The 24,128-nt window shown below is 46.0% G+C and overlaps 1 protein-coding gene and 1 long non-coding RNA gene across 3 annotated transcripts in view; both read left to right on the top strand.

Annotated features, from left to right (window-relative positions):
• LOC142068420 (uncharacterized) overlaps nt 1–16,777 on the top strand; it is a 29,951-nt gene extending 13,174 nt beyond the window's left edge. The window contains exons 2-4 of the long non-coding RNA XR_012664257.1: nt 827–1,005; nt 1,567–2,110; nt 16,692–16,777. This is a non-coding gene — a long non-coding RNA (uncharacterized LOC142068420). The remainder of the gene's footprint in view (nt 1–826; nt 1,006–1,566; nt 2,111–16,691) is intronic.
• Nucleotides 16,778–21,098: 4,321 nt separating this feature from the next.
• USP22 (ubiquitin specific peptidase 22) overlaps nt 21,099–24,128 on the top strand; it is a 188,753-nt gene continuing 185,723 nt past the window's right edge. For both annotated transcript variants that reach the window (XM_048866743.2, XM_048866741.2), the window contains exon 1: nt 21,099–21,336. In XM_048866743.2, the coding sequence (XP_048722700.1) occupies nt 21,211–21,336 (126 nt within the window). In that variant the 5' untranslated portion in view covers nt 21,099–21,210. The remainder of the gene's footprint in view (nt 21,337–24,128) is intronic.

Genomic DNA, 24,128 nt, shown 5'->3' with positions numbered 1-24,128 from the left:
CCTTGTGTCTGCAGTTTGTGATCTCATGCCATGCTGGTGTGTCATAGAATCCCAGAATATCAGGGTTGGCAGGGACCTCAGGAGGTCATCTAGTCCAACCCCCTGCTCAAAGCAGGACCGATCCCCAATTAAATCATCCCAGCCAGGGCTTTGTCAAGCCTGACCTTAAAAACAATAGAAACTATAGTGTCCACTTTTGCAAACCTGCCCCTGAGGCACGTGTGGCAGCACGGTGGCATCCGCTTCTGCATCTATCACCTTGATAGCCGAGGGCGTCCCGAATGTTAATGAATTTAATCCGCGTAGCTCCGGTGAGACAATGATCAGCCATGCTGATGCCCATGTCTGCAACATGCCGCTAGGACTGCCATGTCACGTACATACCGATGTACCCGCACCCCTGATGTGCATTGAGAGACACCATGCGCACATGCAGGGTGTTATGCTTATGATGATATTGCACTTTCACTGAGGCTGCTCCAGACTACACCGGGGATGTTGTAGAACGACCCAGGGGATTGGGGAACTGCAAATGGGTTTCTTCTGACTCCCCCGCCTCCCCACCCAAGCTTCACCCCCAACATTAATTGAGTGCTGCTGAGGACTAAGCCTTACGTCTGCATCGTATGATGGCTCTTTGAAAGAGCAGCCCAGAACTACAATGCCCAAATTCAAGGGGTAGATTTTTGGGGACAGTGAATTTCCCTGTCTTGGTTGGGGTTCAGAGATCAAACCATGCTGCTAAACCAGCCTAGCAAAAGTTTACTTTTATCTCTGGCTCAGAAAGATTTTTTCAAAGTATGATTTTAATTTTTGTCCTCTGTAGAATTTACCAGATTGTCCGCAATCACATGGCTCAAAGCAACATACCTGTGTGGGGGAAGAGATTGAGTAGCTTTCACATTTCAGTCTGACTCTCTCCGCCACCCCTTCCCCACGTCTCTGTGTCATGGAGCCAGCTGCTCCGAGAATAGTTCAGGACTGAAATGTCACAGTTTGAAACTGGTGAGTCACTTACTTTTTTCTAAAAAAATTAATAAATAAAAAAAATCTTGTGGTGTGTATCCTGAGGGGTACAGCAAGACTTAAAAAAACAAGCTCCCTGGTGGAGTCAAGGGGCTTTTAATAAACCTGGCTTGGTGTGTGTGTCCATGCTGCGGTTTACATGAGGATCTTAAAACACTTCACAGACTTTAATTATCTCGTCAATAGGCTCGTCTCAATCAGATCCAAGTGTCTTAGCCAAAAGGACTGGATTGGAGCTGTCTGACAATGCACCCACAGTAACTCTCATAATTAAGTCTCCCTGCACTGCTGTGTGGTTCCTAATTACAGTGAAACCTGCCTAAAAAAGACCAGTCAAGGGACCAAGAAAAATCATTTCCTTTTACTGAGTTCATGTCAAGATACCTGAAGCCAAGTTTGTAAAAAAGGGGGTGCCAAATAGACTGGTCTCTTGTACGGGTTGCACTGAATTATTAGTGTTATAGTAATATATTAATGGTATATAGTAGTGTGTATTAATACTACTCTTGTGCTAATTTGGTGTTGTTCTCTTTTCAAAAGGATCCTTAAGATGTTTATCTTCCACCACAGGATGCCAATTTGAGCCAATAGCAGCGATGGATTTTGTGGTGTGAATAACTGTCCCTCAGGATCCCCTCCTGGCAACTCACCTCGTGAGAACCACCAAGCTGTTGTCACATGGTGCTCACTTTCAGTCACAACCAATGGCAAGCCAAATCTCCCAGCTACTTCCAGGGATGTTTTGCATGTATAAGGGCTGTGGGATTTAGTGCAGTATCTAGCTATCTGCTCTATCTAGTAGGCTAGTACTAGATAGTTGAGTGAGTAAGATGTTGTTTTTTTAAAAGTGTACATTAAAGTTCAGATTCTATACAGCATCATAACCACAGCTCCTCATGTTTCACAGCCACTGATTGTGCCATGCAATTCATCCTTTACTGTAGAATTTTGCTCCAGAATCTTTTTTTTTTTTTTTAATCTAGCCCTCATGGTTGGGAAGATAACCTTGAAACGTGAACGGACTTGAACCAGTGCAGTATCACATGCCTGATTCTGCAGACAGCCTGAAATAATATCTGGCCAGGTACTATTCAATATTTTCATTCATGACTTGGATCATGTAGCAGAGAGTATTCTTATTAAATTTGTGGATGACAGCAAGCTAGGAGGTTTGCAAGCACATTGGGGGACAGGGTTAGAATTCAAAATGACCTTGAAAAATTGGAGAATTGGTCTGAATTTAACAAGGTGGAATTCGATAAAGGTAAGTGCAAAGTACTTCACTTAGGAAGGAAAATTCAAATGCACAACTACAAAATGGGGAATAACTTGCTAGGTGCTCGTACTGCTGAAAAAGATCTGGGGTTATAGTGGATCACGAATTGAATATGAATCAAAAATCTGATGTAGTTGCGAAAATGGCTACTATCATTCTGGGGTGTATTAACAGGAGTGTCATAGGTAAGACATGGGTGGTAATTGTCCCTCTCTACCTGGCGCTGATGAGGCCTCAGCTGAGGTACTGTGTCCAATTCTGGGTGCCAGGCTTTAGGAAAGATGTGGAGAGAGCCCAGAGGAGAGCCACAAAAATGATAATTATGTTCTTATGATAAAAAGTTTAGAAACCTTGACACTGAGAAAAGGGAGGGAGGACTGAGGGAAGACCTGACAACAATATGTTAAGGGCTGTTGTAAAGATGGCTGTGGTCAATTGTTCTCCATGTCCACTGAAGATAGGACAAGAAGTAATTGGCTTAATCTGCAGCAAGGGAGATTTAAGTGAGATGTTAGAAAAAACTAACATCTCACCTAAATTTAACATCTAACCTAAGTAAGGATAGTTAAACTCTGAAATAGGCTTCAAAGGCAGGTTGTGGAATCCCCATCATTGGAGATTTTTAAGAACAGGTTGGATAAACACTGGTCAGGGATGGTCTAGGTTTACTTGCTCCTGCCTCAGTTCAGTGGGCTGGACTTGATGACCTCTCAAGGAACCTGCCAACCCTACATTTCCATGGTTCTGTGAATATCTCTGAGCGGTATGAACTGCCCCATTCCTTTCAATGGGTCATTGACTCTGAAAATTAAGGATGACAGTTAAAATGCTAACATTAAAATTTTTACTGCCAAGCCTTGTAACAGAGGAATCTAGCTAACATGTTTATTCCCAGGTTCCTAACAGCTTCCCAGATCTCTAATCCTCTCCAGATGCCAAAAGCCTGGACTGTCCTCTAACCAACTCCCAAAACATCCATCTGCCCAAACAATTCTTAAGATGCCATTAGGCATTGCCAGTGCAAAAAGCTTGTGGAAACTGAAAATGTGGGGACAGCCTAGAATAAATACAATGTAATATCAAACTAAATAACACAGGGGCCGCTGTACTGATTCTATTACTCATTTAAATACTGAATTAAATAAAAGCTTCAAGACTTTAACGTATCTGATGTTGGCGTAGAATTTAATAGATTTCTACCAGATTCCAAGGACTTTGCCACAGAACTTAGTGCCCACCTGTACCCAGGGTCTTGGTTATGTCATCTAGCCTGAGATTGTCAAGTTGCCTAATTGAAATTGGACTTTCAGATCACCCGAGGGCTTTGAAAATCTCAGCCTTAATGCACGTAGTTCTTCCTAACACAAGCAAGAGTCTCAGCTCATTTCTGAAGGCCAATATTACTACTGATTCTTTCTGAGTTTGAAAAAAGATAAAATTGATTAACGTAAGTGACATTGGACATTAGCAAACCATTGTCAGATTACAATGGAAGAGCAGACAGGGAAGCCAGTCCTGGCTCTGTGGCTTTTCCTAAAGGGCTTCCTCTGGTACACGGCTCTGCTCTGCTGATCCTCTTGTATTGTTTTTGATAATGAATAGCAGCTGAATAGCTGATTGTTGCATTGTCTAATAAGTGATTCATTTACATTAGACATCATTCCAAAATAGGAATTGACTTTTTAATGACTTCAATTGTGTATTAGCTCTCTATTGTTTGTAATGATTTCTCAGATTCTTGGACAAATATAGTCAAATTCACCCTGGTGTAACTTCCCTGAAATAAATGGTTCAACATGTCTTGGTATAGCACAGGAGATAGCAAGATCCAATGGACTGAGCTGAAAGGGCTACATTTTCAAAAGTGGCCTCTAATTTTGTGTGGTCAGCTTTAGAAACCTAGGGACTGATTCTCAGAGGTGCTGAGCACTTACCTTTCAAAATGAGAGCTGTAGCGGTTCAACATCTCTGAAAATCAGGCCCTAGGGATATAAATTGTTGTAGCCCAATGAAGCTATGGCAGTTTACACTAGCTGAAGATGTGCCCGAAGGTTTCTAAAATGGAAGCACTCAACATTAGTTGCCACTTTTGAAAATCTAGCCCAGGATGTTAGAATTCCTGAATTCTAATCCTGATTCTGCCACTGACTTGCTCTGCAACTTTGAACAAGACATGCTTGCTTTCTGAAAATTGGAATAAAATTTGGCCATCCTCCCAAAGGAAATGTAAGACTATGTCTCTGTCATCCTTTGAAGGCAAAGTCATAAACATGGATATAATAAGTATTAGTTTTATTGTGTTATTGTCCTTCATTTTATACATTTTGATTCCTCCCTCCCCCCCACCATGAGATTTCGAATGGACCAGAAAGCCAAAGTTGGTTCCTTTTTGTTTACTTCTCCCTCTGTGCTTCAGCATGCTTGATCATATCCTCATCAGTGTGTGAAGTTCTGGAAACAGTATTCCCTCTGTCACGGCTGCCACTCCAAAGCCATGCCATTTACCATATAATGACAGGACCTGAGGGGTTTTTTTTTCCACATACCTCAGTGGGATCTAAAGGGAGTGGAATATCTAAAGAAGAATACTGTAGAGATGTAGATTCTTGAGGTGTGCCTTTTTTAAATAGTCACACTTGGATGTTAAACAAGGTGATAGTGTCCCTTTAAAGTTTTCCTAATTTAGTGCAGGAGCCAGGGATTCTCCATGTAACCCAACATTTCCATCACAGTTGCACTTATAATTTCAGTTTTTCTGCAGGGCTCTAATGGCAATTTGCTATCAGGTGGTAGATGATGTGTACGTATGAATATTGAGATGTTAGTGAAGGCTGACGGCACTGCAATTCATTGTGAGAAGCTAGCTCGTCCTGAACCCATTTAAGAACCGCAGTGGATGCTCTGATTTTCACCTTTGTAATGTATGACTGAGTAAAATCTGTGTAGTCCAAAAGTGCTGAGTCTCTTTGCTAGATTTTGCTGTGATTGTTGTCATATGATTTGGAGACAGAGGAGAACAAGTAGATGGGTAAGCAGTATGAAGCAAACTGACAGGCCTCTTGAAGACTGAAGAAACTAAAGAGACAATGGAGCAGAAGAAGAATTGGAGAGTGAACTCTATTTAATGATGGACAGAGACCCTCATACAGCTAGAGCAGCAGGGGTCACAGATTAGACTGATGTTCTTTCTCTCTGCAGTTCTAGTCAGACAGCAGGCAGAGTGTTTTGGGTGATGTCCCTCTGACAGGAAAATGGGGGGAACTTGGGATTCGGAAGGTTCCAGAAGGTCCCCTGTTAGCTGGAGCTGGGGAGTGAGTCAGGACGTGGCAGTTTGAACGGGGCAGTTAGGGAGTGGCTGTTGGGTAGTGGTGATTGGACGTGGGCTACGGCAGTTCAATTTGGATGATTGCAGAGTGGCAGTATGAACTGAGCAGTTGGAGAAAGTATAGAAAACAGACAGCAGCGTCCGTGCACGGACACATGCCCCTACCTTGCAGGGAGGAGAGAAACAAGGAGGGAATGTTAATAAAGGATGAAGGGGAAGCATGTGAGAACACTGACAGGAAAATGCAATGTCATTAGAGGGAGGTAATTTCCGCTGCTGCAGTGAGAGTCCACAGTTATGCTAAGGGGAGTGTGATAGGGTGTGGTATGCAAGGAGTGGTACTTTTCCAGAGGTCAGCAGGGAGGAAAAGCTAACAGAGTGAAGTGTGTGCAAAGAACACTCTCAGGGAAGGGAATGTGAGTCCAAGCAAATAGACCAGAGCAAAAGAAGAAGCCAACAGAACTAGGCAGAGGAGAAACAGATTGAGAAATCCTCCTGAACAGCTTCTGGTTATTCCCTGTTCTGGAGTCTCAAGAGATGCCTGACCTGATGTTTGTTTTAGTAACTATTTTTTCCCCTCTAAATCCCTGATTTTGCAAGTCATTCCACGCTCCCTGATCCCTGCACCCATGTATGTCTTCACTGCAGGGAATGTGGGGAAGATACCCACATCAGAGCTATTCTTTTTGGGCAACAAATTTAAAGTACTGTTCCAAATTGATATGTCAACAGAAAAGATTTTAGAATAAACTGATCAACTAAATAGTAATAAGGCCCCAAGGCCAGATCGTATTCAACCAAGATTTCTGAAGGAACTCAAATATGAAATTGCAGAACTCTTAACTGTGTAACCTATCACTGAAATTAGCCTCTGTATCACATGACTTGAAGGTAGTTAATGTAATGCCGATTTTTAAAAAGGGCTCCACAGGAGATCCTGGCAATTACAGGCCGGTAAACCTAATTTCAGTACCAGGCAAATTGGTAGAAACTATGGTAAAGAACAGAATTACCAGACACATAGATGAACATGATTTGTTGGGGAAAAGTCAATACCTTTTTTGTAAAGGGAAGTCATGCCTCACCAACCCATTAGAATTCTTTGAGAGAGTCAACAAGCATGTGGACAAGGATTATCCAGCCGATATAGCATACCTGGATGTTCAGAAAGCCTTTGACAAGGTACCTCACCAAAGGTTCTTAAGGAAATTAAGTAGCCATGGGATAAGACGGAAGGTGCTCTCATGGATCAGTAACTGATTAAAGATAGGAAACAAACTGTAGGAACAAATGGTCAGTTTTCACCAAGGAGATAGGTGAACAGCAAGGTCCCCCCAGGATCTGTACTGGGACCTGTGCTGATCAACATACTAATTAATGATCCGGAAAAGGGGGTGAATAGTGAAGTGGCAAAGTTTGCAGATGATGAAAAATTATTCAAGATAGTTAAGATCAAAGTTGACTGTGAAGAATTACAGAGGGATATCACAAAACTGGATGCTGGGGCAACAAAACGGCAGATGAAATTCAACATTGATAAATGAAAAGTAATGCACATTTGGAAAAAATAATCCAAACTACACCTATATAATGATGGGTTCTAAATTAGCTGTTACCACTCAAGAAAGAGATCTTGGAGTAACTGTGAATAGTTCGATGAGAACTTCCTCTCAATGTGCAGTAGCAGTCAAAAAGGCTAACAGAATGTTAGGAACTCTTAGGAAGGGGATAGAAAAGAATACAGAAAATATCATAAAGCCACTCTATACATCCATGGTGCGCCCATACCTTGAATACTGTGTCCAGTTTTGGTCACCCCATCTCAAAAAGGATTTAGTGGTCAAGGTTAGGTCAGAGAAGGTCAATAAAGATGATCAAGGGTATCTAACCGCTTCCATACTAGGAGAGACTAAAAAGATTAGGGCTGTTCATCTTAGAAAAGAGCAAATTAAAGGGGGATATGATAGAGGTCTATAAAATCATGAATGGTGAGGAAAAAGTGATTAGAGAAATGTTATTTACTCTTTCACACTATACAAAAGCCAGGGGTCACCTAATGAAATTAATAGGGATCAGGTTTAATACAAACAAGAAATACTTTTTCACATAATGCACAACTAACCTGTGGAACTAATTGCCATGGGATGTTGTGATGGCCCAAAGTATAACTGGGTTCAAAAAAGAACTAGAGAAGTTCATGGAGGATGGGTCCATAATGGTTAATAATCAAGATGGTCAGGCATACAACCCCATGCTCAGGGCGACCCTAACCCTCTGACTACCAGAAGCCAGGAGGTCAAGATTGGGGTGGACCACTCAATAATTGCCCTGTGCTGTACACTCCTCCTGAAGTTCTGGTACAAGCCACTGTTGGAGACAGGATACTGGGGCAAGATGAACTATGGTCTAACCCAGTATTGCAGCCCTTATGCTCTCTTGTGTAGAGACCTATTGATTTCACTAGGGCTCTGTGTGGGCCTGGAGTCTGCCCGTGCAAAAGAGGTTGCAGGAGTGGGGCCTAAGACAATGCACTGAATAGTTCGAACGAGGTGCAAGGCAGAGGTGCTGTTAGTACTGAGCTGTTTGTGATGTGGTGTGGAGTCAGGGTGACCAGATAGTAAGTGTGAAAAATCATGATGGGGTGGGGGTAATAGGCGCCTATATAAGTCAAAGCCCCAAATATCGGGACTGTCCCTATAAATCGGGACATCTGGTCAACCTACGTGGGGTTTCTGGGGCACAGAACAGGGCTATTCAGACCCTCCAACCCTAGTTCCTCCTGTAGGGATCACTGAGTTCCTAGCGTATCACTGCCCTGTATACAGAAAACAAAGAATTAAGAGTTGTTTTTAAACAACACAACCTTTAAATCAACACCTGCTAGCAGGAAACATGAAGCAAGGCCTTACAATGTGCTCCTAGGAACCAGTTTACAACCAGCTGGCAAGCCAAATGTAGGGAGGGCAAGCATGTTTCAGCTGCAGCATCCCACAGTGTGAAAGCCATTGTACTAAAGCACTTTGCAGCACTACTGTCCTAGCTTCCAAGCCTGGGCAAAAGCTGCTGCATGCCTGCCCAAAGGCTAGGCTTCTTTGTCTCTCTTTATTAATTCTGTTTGTTAGCCTGCTTTATGGGTTCCCTTTGTAAACTGACTTTGATTGGTCAATGTCTGCAGTAAATTACCCAGCCCTTAGGATATCTCAGGATTTTATCCTTCTTACAGGCCACGTGGTATTTCCAGCAACCTCAAAGAAAACCCTCCAGACACACAAACAAAGCCACCCTGAGAATAAAACCACAAAGCCCTGACTTTCTTGCTGGGGATTCCGTGCTTGCCTTCTACTCTAACCCTCCAGCATTGCCCTCCTTGCATTCATGTCCTCCCAGGAGCCCCACGCTGCTCTGTGCTCAGTTGCAGGCAATGAAATCAAACAGTGCATTAGCAGCTTCTTAATAGGCTTACTCGGTGGAACCCAGCTTCCTTCATTAATCCAGAAAATAAGGGTTCTTTTCATAGTTTTGGGAAGCTAATTATTTAAATGGTGGGAATTAAAGATCATCAGATACTGGAGACAGATTTTGGTTTTGCTCCCCCGGGGGGCAGGGAGCCTGGTTTTGCACAGGTGTGCAACATGATACCATGTGACTGTGCAGTAAGGGAGTAGCAGTCCTCAGACTCCACTCTGTCACAAGCTCGAATGTCTTTCTCTTGCCAGATAGAGTAGCTGTGTTGTTATAGTGACCATTCTTCCCTGTGCTTTTTGTCTGTTTGCTGATCAGGGGCCCTATGGCGCTGTCTTCACTTCAGCGCCCCCCCTCCCAAAAAAAAAAGAGGTGTGTGTACCCCTGCCATAGGTGCCCTTGTGGTAGAATTACAGTGCCTTATCTCTACTGTGATTTTACAGTGGGACACATAGCATGTTGGATAGCTGCTGTAAAAACCACCTCTTTTGCAGTGAAGACTGAGGGCTTGTCTATACAAACACGAAGTTGATGGCAAGCTGGGGTGTGAATCTATCTCGCACAAGCCTGCCACATGCTAGCCTCCCATTTCAAAGCAGAGTAGATCAAAGCGCACTGTGGAACTTTGAGTGCATGGCAGTAGGGTCTACACAGACACTTAGTGTGTGGAAGGCTAGTGCAAGGTAGATTTACATCCCAGCTTGCTGCGAACCAAGTGTTCTATACACAAGCCTCCAGCCTCACAAAGTTCTGGGATGGTGCATTACCTTTGACAATCACTATGCTCAGAGGAGGACTCGGGTTGAGCAGTGCTGGCTAGCAAATCTAGCAAAGAGATCTTCCCCTGTCTTGAGAAATAGGAAATGCACAGGGATATAATGCTAGGAGGAGCAGGTGGGAAAGCACAGACAGTGACTGTGACATCATATTAAACAAACATTTTATTGCATAACGATTTTCAAAGAGAGATGGATGCTTAACACTCCCTTGTGCCTTTGAAAATCTCCCCAAAAAAGGCTGATGGGGATCCACTGATGTCATGGTCAATATTAGTATCCTAAAGAAAATGGTATCAGTTCTGTTCATAGAACTGTAGGACTGGAAGGGACCTAGAGAGGTCCCTTCCAGTCCAGTCCCCTGCACTCATGACAGGACTAAGTATTATCTAGAACAGGGGTGGGCAAACTTTTTGGCCTGAGGGCCACATCGGGGAATAGAAATTGTATGGCGGGCCATGAATGCTCACAAAATTGGGGTTCGGATGCAGGAGTGGGTGAGGGCTCTGGTTGGGGGTGCAGACTCTGGGTTGGGGCTGGGGATGAGGAGTTTGGGGTGCAGGAGGGTGCTCCATGCTGGGATCAAGGGGTTTGGAGAGTGGGATGGGGATCAGGGCTGGGACAGGGGGTTGGGGCATAGGGAGAGGCTCAGGGGTGCAGGCTCCAAGTGACGCTTACCTCAAGCGGCTCCTGGAAGCAGTGGCATGTCCCTTCTCCAACTCCTATGCGTGGAGCGGCCCCTGACCCGTGGAGGAAGGCCATGCGGCTGCTTCCGGGAGCCGCGTAGTGCAGCCCCCAACCATGCCAGAGCGGGGCCGAGCCGCATGGTGCGGCCCCTGACCTGGCACCTCGGCTGGAGTGCCGGAGCGGGGCAAGTCCCAGACCCCACTCCCCAGCAGGAGCTCGTGGGCCAGCTTAAAACAGCTTGCAGGCCGGATCTGGCCTGCGGGCCATAGTTTGCCAACCCCTGATCTCGACCATCCCTGAGATGTTTGTCTAACCTGCTCTTAAAAATATCCAGTGATGGAGATTCCACAACCTCCCTAGGCAATTCATTCCAGTGCTTAACCACCCTGACAATTAGGAAGTTTTTCCTAGTGTCCTACCTAAACCACCCTTGCTGCAATTGAAGCCCATTGCGTCTTCTCCTATCCTCAGAGACTAATGAGAACATTTTTTCTCCCTCTTCTTCTTGTAACAACCTTTTATGTACTTGAAAACTGTTATCATGTCCCCTGTCAGTCTTCTCTTCTCCAGACTAAACAAACCCAATTTTTTCAATCTTTCCTCATAGGTCATGTTTTCTAACCTTTATCATTTTTGTTGCTCTTCTCTGGACCTTTCCCAGTTTGTCCACATCTTTCCTTAAATATCACTGATGGATCCATAGCTCCATATAAACAGCCTGCAGAGAAACAGATTTTTTAATTCTTCTAGACATATACCCTGTGCTGTCTTCTGAGTGAACTTTACTTTGTGTTCATTTGGAGCCAGATCCTGGAGTATTGTCTGGGTGTAACTGATTTGATTAATACCAGGGTGAAATTCTGGCTCATTTAAATCAAAGGCAAAACTCCCACTGAGTTCAGACAGGGCCAGGATTTCACCCCAGGACAGCATTAAGGAGGTTCTAATGAATGGGTTCCAGAAAGAAGGGCAACACTTTCTGCTTATCTAGGTTGGTTACATCCTTCAGCATTTCACTCATCCTCCCATCCTATCCCTCAGAGTATAACATCCTCTTGGTGGTACCTGTGCAGATGATGCTAAGACTGTACAGCTTGGATGGAGCCCCACTCATTGTGTGGTAGATTTCCAAAGCAGCTCTTCTTCCCCTTTGTACAATGACAGTGCCACGTGGAAATCTGGCGGTCATCAGATGCTTCTGTTAATGGATCAGAATGCAAACAAAAATTAATTAATTATGGGAAGAAGGTAAAGCTGGGACTAGTATAAGATTATTTAGCTCAGTAACTGGGTTAATGCTCATTTACCAAAAACCAGAGGAAATATTCTATACTCATGTCAATAACATTTCAGATCATGTTTCCAATAAATATTTTTTAAATAAAAAACCTCACATATTTTTGCCAAAATTGAAAAATTTCAACAAAGTCAACAACCTTTCACAAAAAAATTGTTTAGAAACAAAGGCCATTTTCCATCACAAACTTTTTATTCAAACTATTTCAACCAGTTGAGTAATGTCATATATGGCCACATCACCATCCTGATTGTAAATGCTACATGTGCCAGTCAGGAATGTAGAACGCCTAGGGTATGTTTTCACTGCAGAGTTAACTCAAGTTATCTACACTTGAGTTACTTCTTTTGATATAGCCTTGCTCAAATGAGATCAGCCACACTTAGAAATAACACTTGAGTTGCTGTGTCCACATTGGCACTGCAGTCATTCATGTGTGTCTCAAAGGCTTCTGGGGGCACATCACATGGTTCTTTGTGCTTGCCTAAGCTGAGCCACTCTATGACGTCTTTCCCAGTGAATTTTAAGAGAACTTGTCTGTCCTTTCTTTCCAAGTGTGGAGAACTGTGAGAAGGCACTGGAGGACTAGCTGTGTTTCTTGTTCAGCAAGCTGGGGATTAACATGAAAGGACTCCATGTTTGTAAAACTAAATGGATTCTTTATTAAGAGAATTGTTTACAGAGATGCTGCAGCAGCGGCTAGCATTCCAGCCATGTGCACACAGACTTTTCTTCTTAGTGCCTCCTCCTCCTCCCTCCTGCAACCTGTACTTTAGCTTTTCTGTGTTTAAATAGACATGGGTTTGTATTAGCAGTATTAGGATACTCTAAAAAAAACAAAAACAAGTGATAATTGTAAAGAAACTCGTTAAAAAGATTCAATGTTAAATTGATCAAAAGAATTGTAAACAGGCCAAATTCAGAGGTGACGTGTAAATTGCACACTAGTTTGACAAGATAAAGGAGTCTGAGTATAAGGCCTTGTCTACACATACGTGAATGTAGCCCTTCCAGCCAACCATGGGTGGCAGGTATCATAGGCCAGGGAAGGCTAAGCATCCCCTAACCCAGGCTGTGGCCACAGCCCGGCCCAAGGCCACGCTCTGGCTCCCCCTCTCCCCCTAAGCCAGCGGGGACTCAGCTTGGGTCGGTGGCCTGGAGCTGGGGCTTGGCTAGCTGGCGGCCAGTGGCAGCCCAGGGCAGCTCAGGCCAGGGGTTGGCTCAGGGCTGGCCAGTCAGCAGCTTGAGGGTCTGGAGGGACAATCAGGGGTCAGGTGGGCTGGCACTCAGGGCCAGCCGGCGGCCCTGGGGTTGGGCCAGTGCTCGGGGCTGGCTGGCGGCCCAGGGGTTGGGCTGGCACTCGGGGCCAGAAGGTGGCCCAGGGGTTGGGCTGGTGCTCGGGGGCCACTAGCAGCCCAAAACCAGCGGTTTGGCCAGTGCTCCTCCAGACGTGGTTGAGGTGAGGATGGGCAGAAGCGGCATGGCTGGGGGAGCTAGCCTCCATGAAGGAGGCGTTCATATGCCTCCCATGCAGCCAACTCCAACGTACACCTTCTTTCAGCTAAATTCTGAGGAGCTAAATTCTGCACTCAGCTACCCATCTATAGTTCCTCATAGGGGCCAGATCCTCAGCTGGTAGAAATGATCTGACTAATTGTATTGATTACACCGTGCTTTACAAACATCAGCACTCATGCCCTTGTGTGATAGGTAAGTAGTGTTATCTCATTTATAGAGGGGAAATCTGAGGCAGAGAATTGAAGTGACTTGCTAAAGGCCACAGAGGGAGTCAGTGTCAGAGCTGAGATTAGAATGCAAAATCCTTTGCTCTCAGTCCCCTATTTAGTGTCATGCTTTCAAGCTATTGAGCTGTCACTCCGGGTAGCCAGAAGTCAAACTGGTTGCTCAGCAGAGTCAGCTCAATTGCAAGCAGCCATCTTGGAGGGCGTGCCATCAGTAACGCCCCAATGGCCACGAATTCATCGGGGGTCCTCCCAAAAGTAGAGGAGCCTCTGGCCATGGTTTTCATGGATGGATGGGGATCAGGAACCCGACTGAAAACCCGATCAGGAACCTTAGTGAAAATTCAGAGACTAATATTCAACCCTAGCAATGGGGTTCTATTGGCATATAGTTTGATGGACATCTCCCCAACAGAAACAAATTAGGGACTTTGTTTTTATTTAAAATAACTGAAAAATAACAGTTGTGGTTAGCCCCGACATTCCTCAATCTCCCAAATCAGAAGTGGGGACCATAGCAGCAGGCTTTGCAGATCTCCAGGGCCAGGTCTGATTATCCTTTATTCCTTCCAGTGGATCTCAAGCTTTGCAGCGTCCGGCTTGTTCACTGGCTCATTCTGCCTGCTCGTTGCTGTCAGAACTGTGTGTGACCTGCAGGCATAGGATATTGGGTGCTTTCTATAGAATACCGGGTGCTATCTAATCACATTTTGTCATATGAATCCATGATAATGTCTGTTTTCCCCCTACCTGTGGAAGGAGGCTGTTTATGCCTGTGGTGATACGTGCATAGCCCAATTACTGAAAATACTTGCTTATTTAGTTAGATTTATCAAAATCTCTAGTCCCCCTTCCAATGATCTGAGTGTCTGTCCCATGAATTAGAATACCCAACACAAAGCACAGTAGAATGGACTGCTTAGCACAACAAATCAATTTCCATCATCTAATAGGATTAGAATAACAAAAAGCAACCTCACCCCTCAGTGACAGTGCGAGCCCATTGTGGGCCCTAAGCAGGAATATTTCCTCCCCCGCACAATACTAAAACAGGCCAGGTCTTATAATAAAAAGTGAGTACTCAGGGCCCTAAGCAATTGCTTAGTCTGTTTATGCCTAGCTTTGCCTCTGACTCAGCCTACCCTGTTCCCTGAAGCCTAGGAAAAGAGATGGGCATTGCAGTGTTCCTGCGTGCATAACAAATCCAGGTCCCAGAGTACCAAAGGGAGAGCGAGTTTCAAAGTCCGACACCTGTCACTGGAGAATGTCCTATTATCGGCTCCCTCCAATTGACATTGAAGGGGGTTCTGCTCAGTTGCCTCCACTAATCTCACCGGCAGCACCCTGGCACAGGGGAAAAAATAATCTTCTGTAACATTTCTTTATGACAATCTGTGCCTAACAAAACTAACAGCTTCATTGTCTCAGTCCTACCATCCTGTAGTGGCGTGCAAAAGACTTGTGCAAGATGCTGAGCCCACTAGCCTCAAGCCAGCAAATTACACAAGTCCATTGGTAGCCCCATTGAAGTCAATACTGGGTCCAGAGTGCTCAGCACCTTGCAGGATGGAGCCTAAAAAGACCAAATGCAGGCTTTACTGCACACGCTTCTCAACCTCAGTTAAGGTTTTCAGTCAAAAGTCCTAGCAAAAACCTTGATGCTGTTCAAATGTCTAGGAGCCTCCAAGGGACAGGGTTAATTTTCACCTCAGAAAATTAAAACAGGGCATCCTTTTTGTGTATGAAAATTGTGTAAACACTCAGCGGAAAAGCATGTCTAAGGGATAAAATAAGACTTGCTGCTTCATGTCCCTCGTTGATCCGCAAAGCCCAGGAGCCTGCCCCCTGGGATGGCATGGCTCTAGGATTCAGTTGCTTTTCTTTCCCATATGGAATAATTTTGCTTCTTCCCAGCTGAGATATCATGTAACACCGGTGGCTCTCTAGAGGCAAAGTTACTGCATGTTTGCCATATGCTTAGCTACTGTCAACATTTATATTCCATCACAATTCAGGGGCAAGCACCAATTTGCATAATCTTCAGGGCTTTAAAATTAAAAATTCCTCCGACAGACCTAAGTGTGACTGGTGCCGCTTCCTGCCCCCGGGGCAAATCTTTTCCCAATCTGTCTGCTGCACCAAAAAGGTTACAGTCTAGAAATGTTCCTGAGCTATGCCCAAGAGTAACTTAAACTAGAGCAAGCTTGTAAACTCTTGTGTATATAGCAAGGAGGTTGTGATTTGACAATTACTACATGACAAAAATATGTCACCATTTTCTACTCTTATTTTGTTTTGACTGCCATTTAGCTGTGTTATGCCACCTTCACTGTGTGGGTTGTAACAACTGAAAGATATTAGTAGAATGAGAAACTTTTATACTGCAAAGTTACTGATGTGTTCTCAAGATAGAAAGCACAGGGACTAACAACTTGATGGACCACTGATCCCTTCTTCTAGATCTTTGTTCAAGCTCTGGCAGCACTCATTGAGTAAGCACTTGATCTCAACAAGCCTGAGGAGCTGTCCTTATATATAATTTTGGGACAAATTCTTACTGTGATTTCTATGATTTAGTAGCTCAGTACCACACCAGATTATTATAGCTGGTAGTGGTTGACTCTGTTCTCTGTGGAGGAGGTCACTGCAGAGGAAATAATGTGCCAGAAAGAATTTCAGGGGATTTAAAGCTTGAAAACATAGGCCAACGTTTTCAAAAGTGTTCACTAATTTTCAGTGTCTCAGTTTTTGGACACCTGACATAAAATTCTTCAGGTCTGCCTTTCAGAGATGATGAGTACCCTCAACTCCCATTGACATCACTGGTGTTGTCAGTACCAATGAAGATTGGGCAGCGTGTGTCTCACATTCAGCACCCAAAATCAGCAGTGTTGAAAACGTTGCTATTTGAATAGCACAGATATCTGCCGAAAGTTTTTGGCTTGCTAAATGCAGCTGATATTCATACGATTTGGCAAATTAATTATTCAGTTTGCCTGTCCATCACATTGAAGCACATGCTATCATGTATGAACAGCTTGCTAGTGAAAGGTGATGTGCGAGTTCTACCAGCACACAAAATACACTATTCCTTTTGCAGCACCTACTGAAGGGAGGAGGGAACTGTTTATTGCAGTCAGTAGGCTGACACCACATGATGACAGATGAGAAGCACAGCTACCGATGAAATAATGTCACATGTGGTAAGTTCTGCCAGTGAATGTGCTTCTACAACATGTAGTTTTTCCCCCCTAAATGATCACAGGTAATGTACTGGTTTGATTTACAGTGAGGGGAACTAGGGATAGATGACTAGCTAGTTTAAGGCTACGGAGAACTGTCAGAGAGAGAGAGACCACTGGAAGTTTAAAGATTGGCTTCTGAATTAAAACTAATTGATAAAATTATTTGATGGCTCTTTTGTAGCTGGATGAGAAAGACCCAAGAAAACTCAGTTTTATCATTTATTTCCTTCTTTAATTTTAACAGATGATATCTGAGTGCCATCATAGCTTGCTTAAATTTTCTTTTGAGGCAGTTGCTAGTCGCTTGATTAATAAATGTATAGTATATTTTCTGTTGTTTTTTCATTGCTAAAGATTTATAGATCTTAAGATCAAGGTTATTTTAAAAAACTGTGTTTGACATTTCTTAGGTGAGAATGTCTCTTTCAAATATGTCTGTTACAGATTTGCTGTTCAGATCAAGATAGTATGCTTATTAAACAGCATGCCTGAGCATGGAATATGAGACATTTCTTTGGTTTTGTGTTGCTTTGTGATGGTAAGAGAAACATTCAATAGTTAATGTGTTTAAGGTAGAATTCAGCTCCCAGTAAAGTCAATGCGAATTTTGTCAGTGATTTTATGGGAGCAGGATCGGGCCATTAGTGAATTTGTAGTTTTCCTTCCTGGTCCTTGTGAGATGTCTTGGCAAACTATATGGTAGTTTTGTGATACAGTGAAATGGGTTAACATTGAGACCATCAAATTAGTGTTTTCATTGAAGTCAACAGGGTGCCACACAGATGCAGAGGACTGCCCACACAGCTGTCATTGCAGGATTGGGGCCTAGGAATCTAGTTATGACTCATGGGGGCTCTGGTGTGTTACGGTAAGTGGGTGGTGGAAGAGGTGTACTGCTCAAGCAACTGTGACTGAAAGTATTGTTTTTGCATAAGACAGAAGCAAACATTATATCAGGGATGGAGGGCATTATGGGGGAAGCATGTGCAGCAGCACTATTTGCTATTATTATTATAATTATTATTGTTATTATTTTATTATTATTTTAAAAAGCATAACCTGTACTCCCACAGTGATGGCCTTCTAGTGATAGTTATTATATGGGGGTCAACGGAAGGACTTGGTATCATCCTCAGCTGCCCGTTGGCTTTGTGGAATAGGAATTTCAGCAGAGAGGCTAAGAACTGCATGAACTGCTCCTGTTATCCCTACAGGAAGTTACCCCCAGATCATGGGCACAGTGGCAGGGAAGAGTGTGGGAAGTTTGCTCTGCCGCAGGCCTGTAAATAAACAGAGAACTTCATTCACTGGGGCTGTCAACACAATGCATTTCACCAGTATTAAATCCCACAATTATTTTAAAATGGAAATATACATATTATTTTGCAAATAGCTTATTAATTTGCAATAATTTTCACACAACAGTGACTAAGTATCCCTTATTTCTTTTTTCAAATGGGAACTCCAGATAACATTAGACAAAATTCTGCCCTGTGATATGCTGTCACAATTCTCTTTGACTTCAATGAGAGTTGAACTCACAGGCCTGAGAGTAGAATTAAGCCTCATAGTGCTTTATGTATTAAAAAGCCTGATATAGCAGTTTCAGCTGAGTTTAATGTTTGGGATCCCTACCAAAAGTGCTTAAACAATAGCATGAACTGAAAAAGATTGACAAACCAAGTGCTTTAGCACTACCTTTCTTATTGCACAATCTTCCAATTGTTAGTGCAAGAGCGATGTCCTCTGCAGCACCTGCTGTCTGAAACAGCCTCCGGTATCTCTCTACCTCTGTCTCTACAAATCTCTGCCAAAAGCCTGTCGTTTCCCCCTCTTATCTATGCCCGTTGTCTCCCTCCACGGTTATGTAACTCTGTAAGTATATTAACTCTGTAGTGTGTGGCGAATACAATCTGTAAGAGCTGTGTATAGGTCCAAATATTTTTGTGTTTTTTCACTGGCGTGTCATTTCCTTATGTATTAATTTAGAGGATGGGGCTGAAGTAATACCAGCACTGATCATATCATGGTTTGCCATGGTATGGCATTTAGCATATCAGTGCCATAAAATGATGAGATCTCATTGTATTAGGCTCCATTAAATGGTTCTTAAAGGCTGAAAACAAACACAAATTCTAAAATATTTGAGCTCATTTTGGTTTCCACTGAACATCAAGATACGTGAATTCCTAAGGCTCATGCGTACATAAACTTGCAGCTTATGTGAAAAAAGCTACAGTGCATCTCTGATTTCAGGTTTCAGAGTAACAGCTGTGTTAGTCTGTCTTCGCAAAAAGAAAAGGAGTACTTGTGGCACCTTAGAGACTAACCAATTTATTTGAGCATGAGCTTTCGTGAGCTACAGCTCACTTCATCGGATGCATACTGTGGAAACTGCAGAAGACATTATATACACACAGAGACCATGAAACAATACCTCCTCCCACCCCACTGTCCTGCTGGTAATAGCTTATCTAAAGTGAACATCAAGTTGGCCCGTGGTGGGCGTCGTGGGCCTGTGGTGGGGCAGAGCAGGGCTGTGGTGGGTGTCGTGGGCCCGTGGTGGGGCAGAGCAGGGCTGTGGTGGGCGTTGTGGGCCTGTGGTGGGGCAGAGCAGGGCTGTGGTGGGCGTCGTGGGCCCGTGGTGGGGCAGAGCGGCTCTGTGGCCCGTGGTGGGCGTTGTGGGCCCGTGGTGGGGCAGAGCAGGGCTGTGGCAAGCGTCATGGGCCCGTGGTGGGGCAGAGCGGTTCTGTGGCCCATGGCGGGTGTCGTGGGCCCGTGGTGGGGCAGAGCAGGGGTGTGGCGGGCGTTGTGGGCCCATGGTGGGGCAGAGCGGCTCTGTGGCCCGTGGCGGGCGTCGTGGGCCCGTGGTGGGGCAGAGCAGGGGTGTGGCGGGCATTGTGGGCCCATGGTGGGGCAGAGCGGCTCTGTGGCCCGTGGCGGGCGTCGTGGGCCCGTGGTGGGGCAGAGCAGGGGTGTGGCGGGCATTGTGGGCCCGTGGTGGGGCAGAGCAGGGGTGTGGCGGGCGTTGTGGGCCCATGGTGGGGCAGAGCGGCTCTGTGGCCCGTGGCGGGCGTCGTGGGCCCGTGGTGGGGCAGAGCAGGGGTGTGGCGGGCATTGTGGGCCCGTGGTGGGGCAGAGCAGGGGTGTGGCGGGCGTTGTGGGCCCATGGTGGGGCAGAGCGGCTCTGTGGCCCATGGTGGGCGTTGTGGGCCCGTGGTGGGGCAGAGCGGTGCTGTAGGCCGGTGGTGGGCGCCATGGGGGTGTGGTGGGGCACAGTGGCTCTATGGCCTGTGTGTAGATGGGGGGACGTATCCTGCCCTGCAGGAGAAAGGGGGCAGCAGCTCCAGCGCCCAGCCTCTACCCCCCTCCCCCTGCTTCCTTTCAGGAAATCACTGGGGTAACAGAGAAGCTGCAGGGATAAGCGGATATGACAGCAGCTCTGCCCCGCAACGCAGCCTGATGCTGTGGGCGGCTCCACCCTGACAGCTCCGTTCAGCCAATCCCTTTAGTCCTCTGCCTCGCCACGGGCGCTCCGCGGCCAATCTGGCAGCGCTGATTGCAACACGGGCCCCGCCTCTCTCTCCTCATTGGTGTATTTGCGTTGTCCATCATCTTATCAGTGCCCGCCTTTTCCCCCTGGGACGTGTTGGATAGGGCGACGCGCCAATGAGACGCCGGAGGAGGCGTAGCCCAAGCCTGGAGCGACAGGCGTCCGACCAACGGTCGCGCTCCTTCCCCGGGCTCCCATCCCAATGGTGGAGGGGCGGAGGGGCCGGCCAACACCGCCCCCTGCCCCTTCCCTGTTGGTCGGTCCCACTCCGGGCCTGGCGGGCTAGGTTGAGTTCGCAGCGAGGGCCATTAAGCGCTGCGGGGGGAGGGGGAGCGATTTAAAGAGACAGAAGCCGAGCAGGCGGCCGGCTGGGGGAGCAGCGGCGGCGGACGACGAGCCCCCTCCCCCTCGCGGCAGCACCTCCGCCGCCAGCGTCTCCCCGAGCCCCACCGCCTCCCAGCGGCCTCCATGAGTTAACGGCAGCGGCGGCCACTCTGGGGGCGGCAGCGGCCGCCGCCGCCTCCTCGCGCGCCCCATCTTTGTGCGCTGCCGCCCGGCCGCCGCGCTTTGTTCGGCGCCGGGGGGGAGCCCGGCCCTCGGGGCGAGCCGCTCCCCGCGCCCCGCTGCAGCTCGCGGGGGCGGGGGAGGCCGCGCCGCGCCGCCGGAGCCAGCGGCGGGCGGCGTGAGGGGGCCGGCGCCGGGGAGCGAGCGCGCGAGCGGCGGCCCCGTCCCGTGTCCGTGCGGCTGCGAGGGGGAAGGGGCCGGCTCGCTGCCCGCCGGCCCGGCCCGTCGGCGGGCGGATTGATGAGGGGGGGTCGGACATGAGTCCGCCGGCCGCCGGGTGCTGCCATGTGACCGGCTTCAAGGTGGAGAACTGGAAGCAGAACCTGCGGGCGATCTACCAGTGCTTCGTGTGGAGCGGCTCGGCCGAGACCAGGAAGCGCAAGGTACCGGGGCTGGGGGGGGGGGGGGGGGAGCGGCGCGCGTCCCTCCGCCTCAGCCCGCGCGGGGCCACACCCCGCCCCGCCCAACCCAGCGGGCCCCGATCCCGGGGGGCGGCTCCGCCCCTGCCTGAGCCGCACCCGGGCCGGGGGGGGGCGGCATCGTCTCCGGCCTCCTGGGGCGGGGAAGGGGCTGCCCAGCCCCGCCGCGGGGCGAGGTGGTGAAGGGACAATCGCGGGGGAAGCGCCGTTCAGCCCCCCCAGGGAGCACGGGAGGGGACGCAGGGGATCCCCTCCGACACCTGCCCTGGGCGGAGGGGCTGGGCCGGTGGGGGAAGCTGCCGCAAGGGCTTTCCTCTCCCGTCCAGGGGTGGGAGGCTGGGCCGAGCGCCGCCGCCGCCGCCTCCGCCTCCCAGGTGCTGGGGGGAGTGAGGGTTTCCCGGAATCAGGCAACCGCATTGCTTTTCTGCGGGGGAGGGAGAGCTCCCAGGGCAGATGGGCATGGCCGGCCTGCAGCCGAGCGCTGGGAGGCAGCCTCCTGCAGTCAATAGGCTGCTTCCGATCAGGGTCTTGTACAGTAAGTGACAGGCTGGGATAAGGAAGCCGAGAGGGAGAAGTGGATCTTTAATTCAGTGTGTCACCCACTGGTAAATTATTAAATGTAGCTACTGCATAGGCACTTAAGCGGATAGAGGCCAGCGTTTGGGAAGCATGGGATACAGAGACTGAGGCTTGTCCTGCATCTAATTTATGGAGCAGTGGGAAAGGAGAGAGGCGCTTGCAAATCACGCTTGCACATAATGTGTACTTAGAAAAGGCTTAAAGACACAATGACTGGAAATACGTTTGCAGATTTTTATGTCTGTGGAATGACTTTTTTATGATCTAATGCATCCACTGATAACAGAATCAGAAAGAGATTCCTAGTTTGGTGTGAGGAGAAGGTGGGGGGAGGGGGGAAAGAATTTAATCAGTATTTTATACACAGTAAGAGTGAGGGTACTTTGCTCTTGCAAATGTATAGAGAATGTACTGAACAAATAGCATAATGAATATATTGGAGAAGACTGATGGCCAGAACATTTGTGTAAAACAAGTCAGTTACTACTTGACTGATTTTTTTAAAATATCAGTCATGTACACAGACCTGTTTCTGCAAGGTTGGTCTGTTAACTGTTCACAGATTCTCTTCCTTGGAGTTAACTAGTTCTTACTTCAAAGTGACTTTGCAGATTTCTTTTCCGTGATCACGTTAATGACCGAAAAGGAGACTGCAACATCAACTCAAGGAGTAAAGCTTGTTCTTCAAGGCAGCAAGGATAGGGCCTAATATTGAAGCAGTCAATTACCTGTCTTGTGATCATAACTTCTTTTCATTCGATTGGTCAAATCACTCATAAAAATAGAGCTAGTTATAGAATGAAAGACAGCATTCAGAAATTAGATATATTAAAAGGGCTGATAAAAGGACTGTGCAACTTGTGTGCTATCCAACTTATAAGATCTTTTTTTTTAAAGGGGCAGTAAATGGGACACTTAACCACACTTATATATTTAGTAAAACTATTTAGTCATTTCATGTTCAAGCATTATTAAATCTAGCTACTGGCATATTTGAATATTTATGCTCCTCTTGTCATTGAATGTAGCCTAATGCTTCAGTAACAAACTTTTTCATACCCCGTAATAATTTTGTGTTAAAGGGAGGAAAGTAGACCAAAACATGACTTGTTATATGGGATATAATGGCTTAAATGAAAACATACATTCATGGTGGTTAGTTATGTCTAGTATACTGTGAAAGACAAAAGGCAAATGTGAGGTAGGAAGGCTGACCGCTATCAGATAGTGAGTCTTACTGCTAGAGTGTTGATTTGTTTTGATTAATAACATGAATACTTCCTGCCTCTTCACCTAGAAATTACTTTTAAGAATAATTAAACTAATTTTGAATGAGTATTCTAGCAATTGGAAAATAATTCCATATTCGTCTGTGGTATGCTACTATGAATGTGGTATAGCTTTGATATTAAGAATGTGCTCCTCCATGAATGAGAGTTCTTGTTCTGAATCCTGATCAATATGTAGAAGTGGATAGAAAAATGACTTCAGAAAAACGGGACCTTTGATTTTTTTTTTCTGCTGATAACTCAGTGACGTAATTTGAGAAAACAATCATAAAATCTTGTTTATTGCTGTAGAAATCATGCAAAATTACAGTTGTATATGAAGATTCATTGAATAAACCTTCTCTTGGTCATAAGAACCTACCATGAAAACTGTCTTGCACAGTTGGTTATCCAGTGAGTCCAGTCTGTCATTCTTTAGATTTCTCGGACACTACCTTTACTTTTTGAGTGTTGAGTCTTAAAAATCCAGATAGCAGTAGAAACTACAGGGGGCAGAAACTGTCCATTTCTGCTGTTTTACTAGGTTACTTATACTGCTTGCTGCATTATGTTTTAAAAGACCATTTCAACACTGCTTGCTTTTTGCCATTTGTTTCCAGTCTTTACTCTAATTTTTTTTACAAATACGCTTATATGGTCTTAAACTCTTAATCCAATACACTCTAAATTTACAGAATATTAAGTAGAACAGCTAGAATTTTAAAGAGGTAGCTTTCTAAAGAATCTGAGTGTATTTCCTGGTTATGTTTTTAATCAGAAACAAGCAATGGCTATAACACATACAGTTAAAACCGATCAGGTTTTGTGTAGGGCGTCTTGTATACAGACTCCTCAAATATTTTTGTGGCTTTTATTTACACTGTGGTTTTTTAGCCACTAGCATAGCTA

This window comes from Caretta caretta, chromosome 10, assembly GCF_965140235.1.
Source record: "Caretta caretta isolate rCarCar2 chromosome 10, rCarCar1.hap1, whole genome shotgun sequence".
NCBI classification, from domain to species: Eukaryota; Metazoa; Chordata; order Testudines; family Cheloniidae; genus Caretta; species Caretta caretta.
This window is presented reverse-complemented; position numbering and strand designations above follow the sequence as displayed.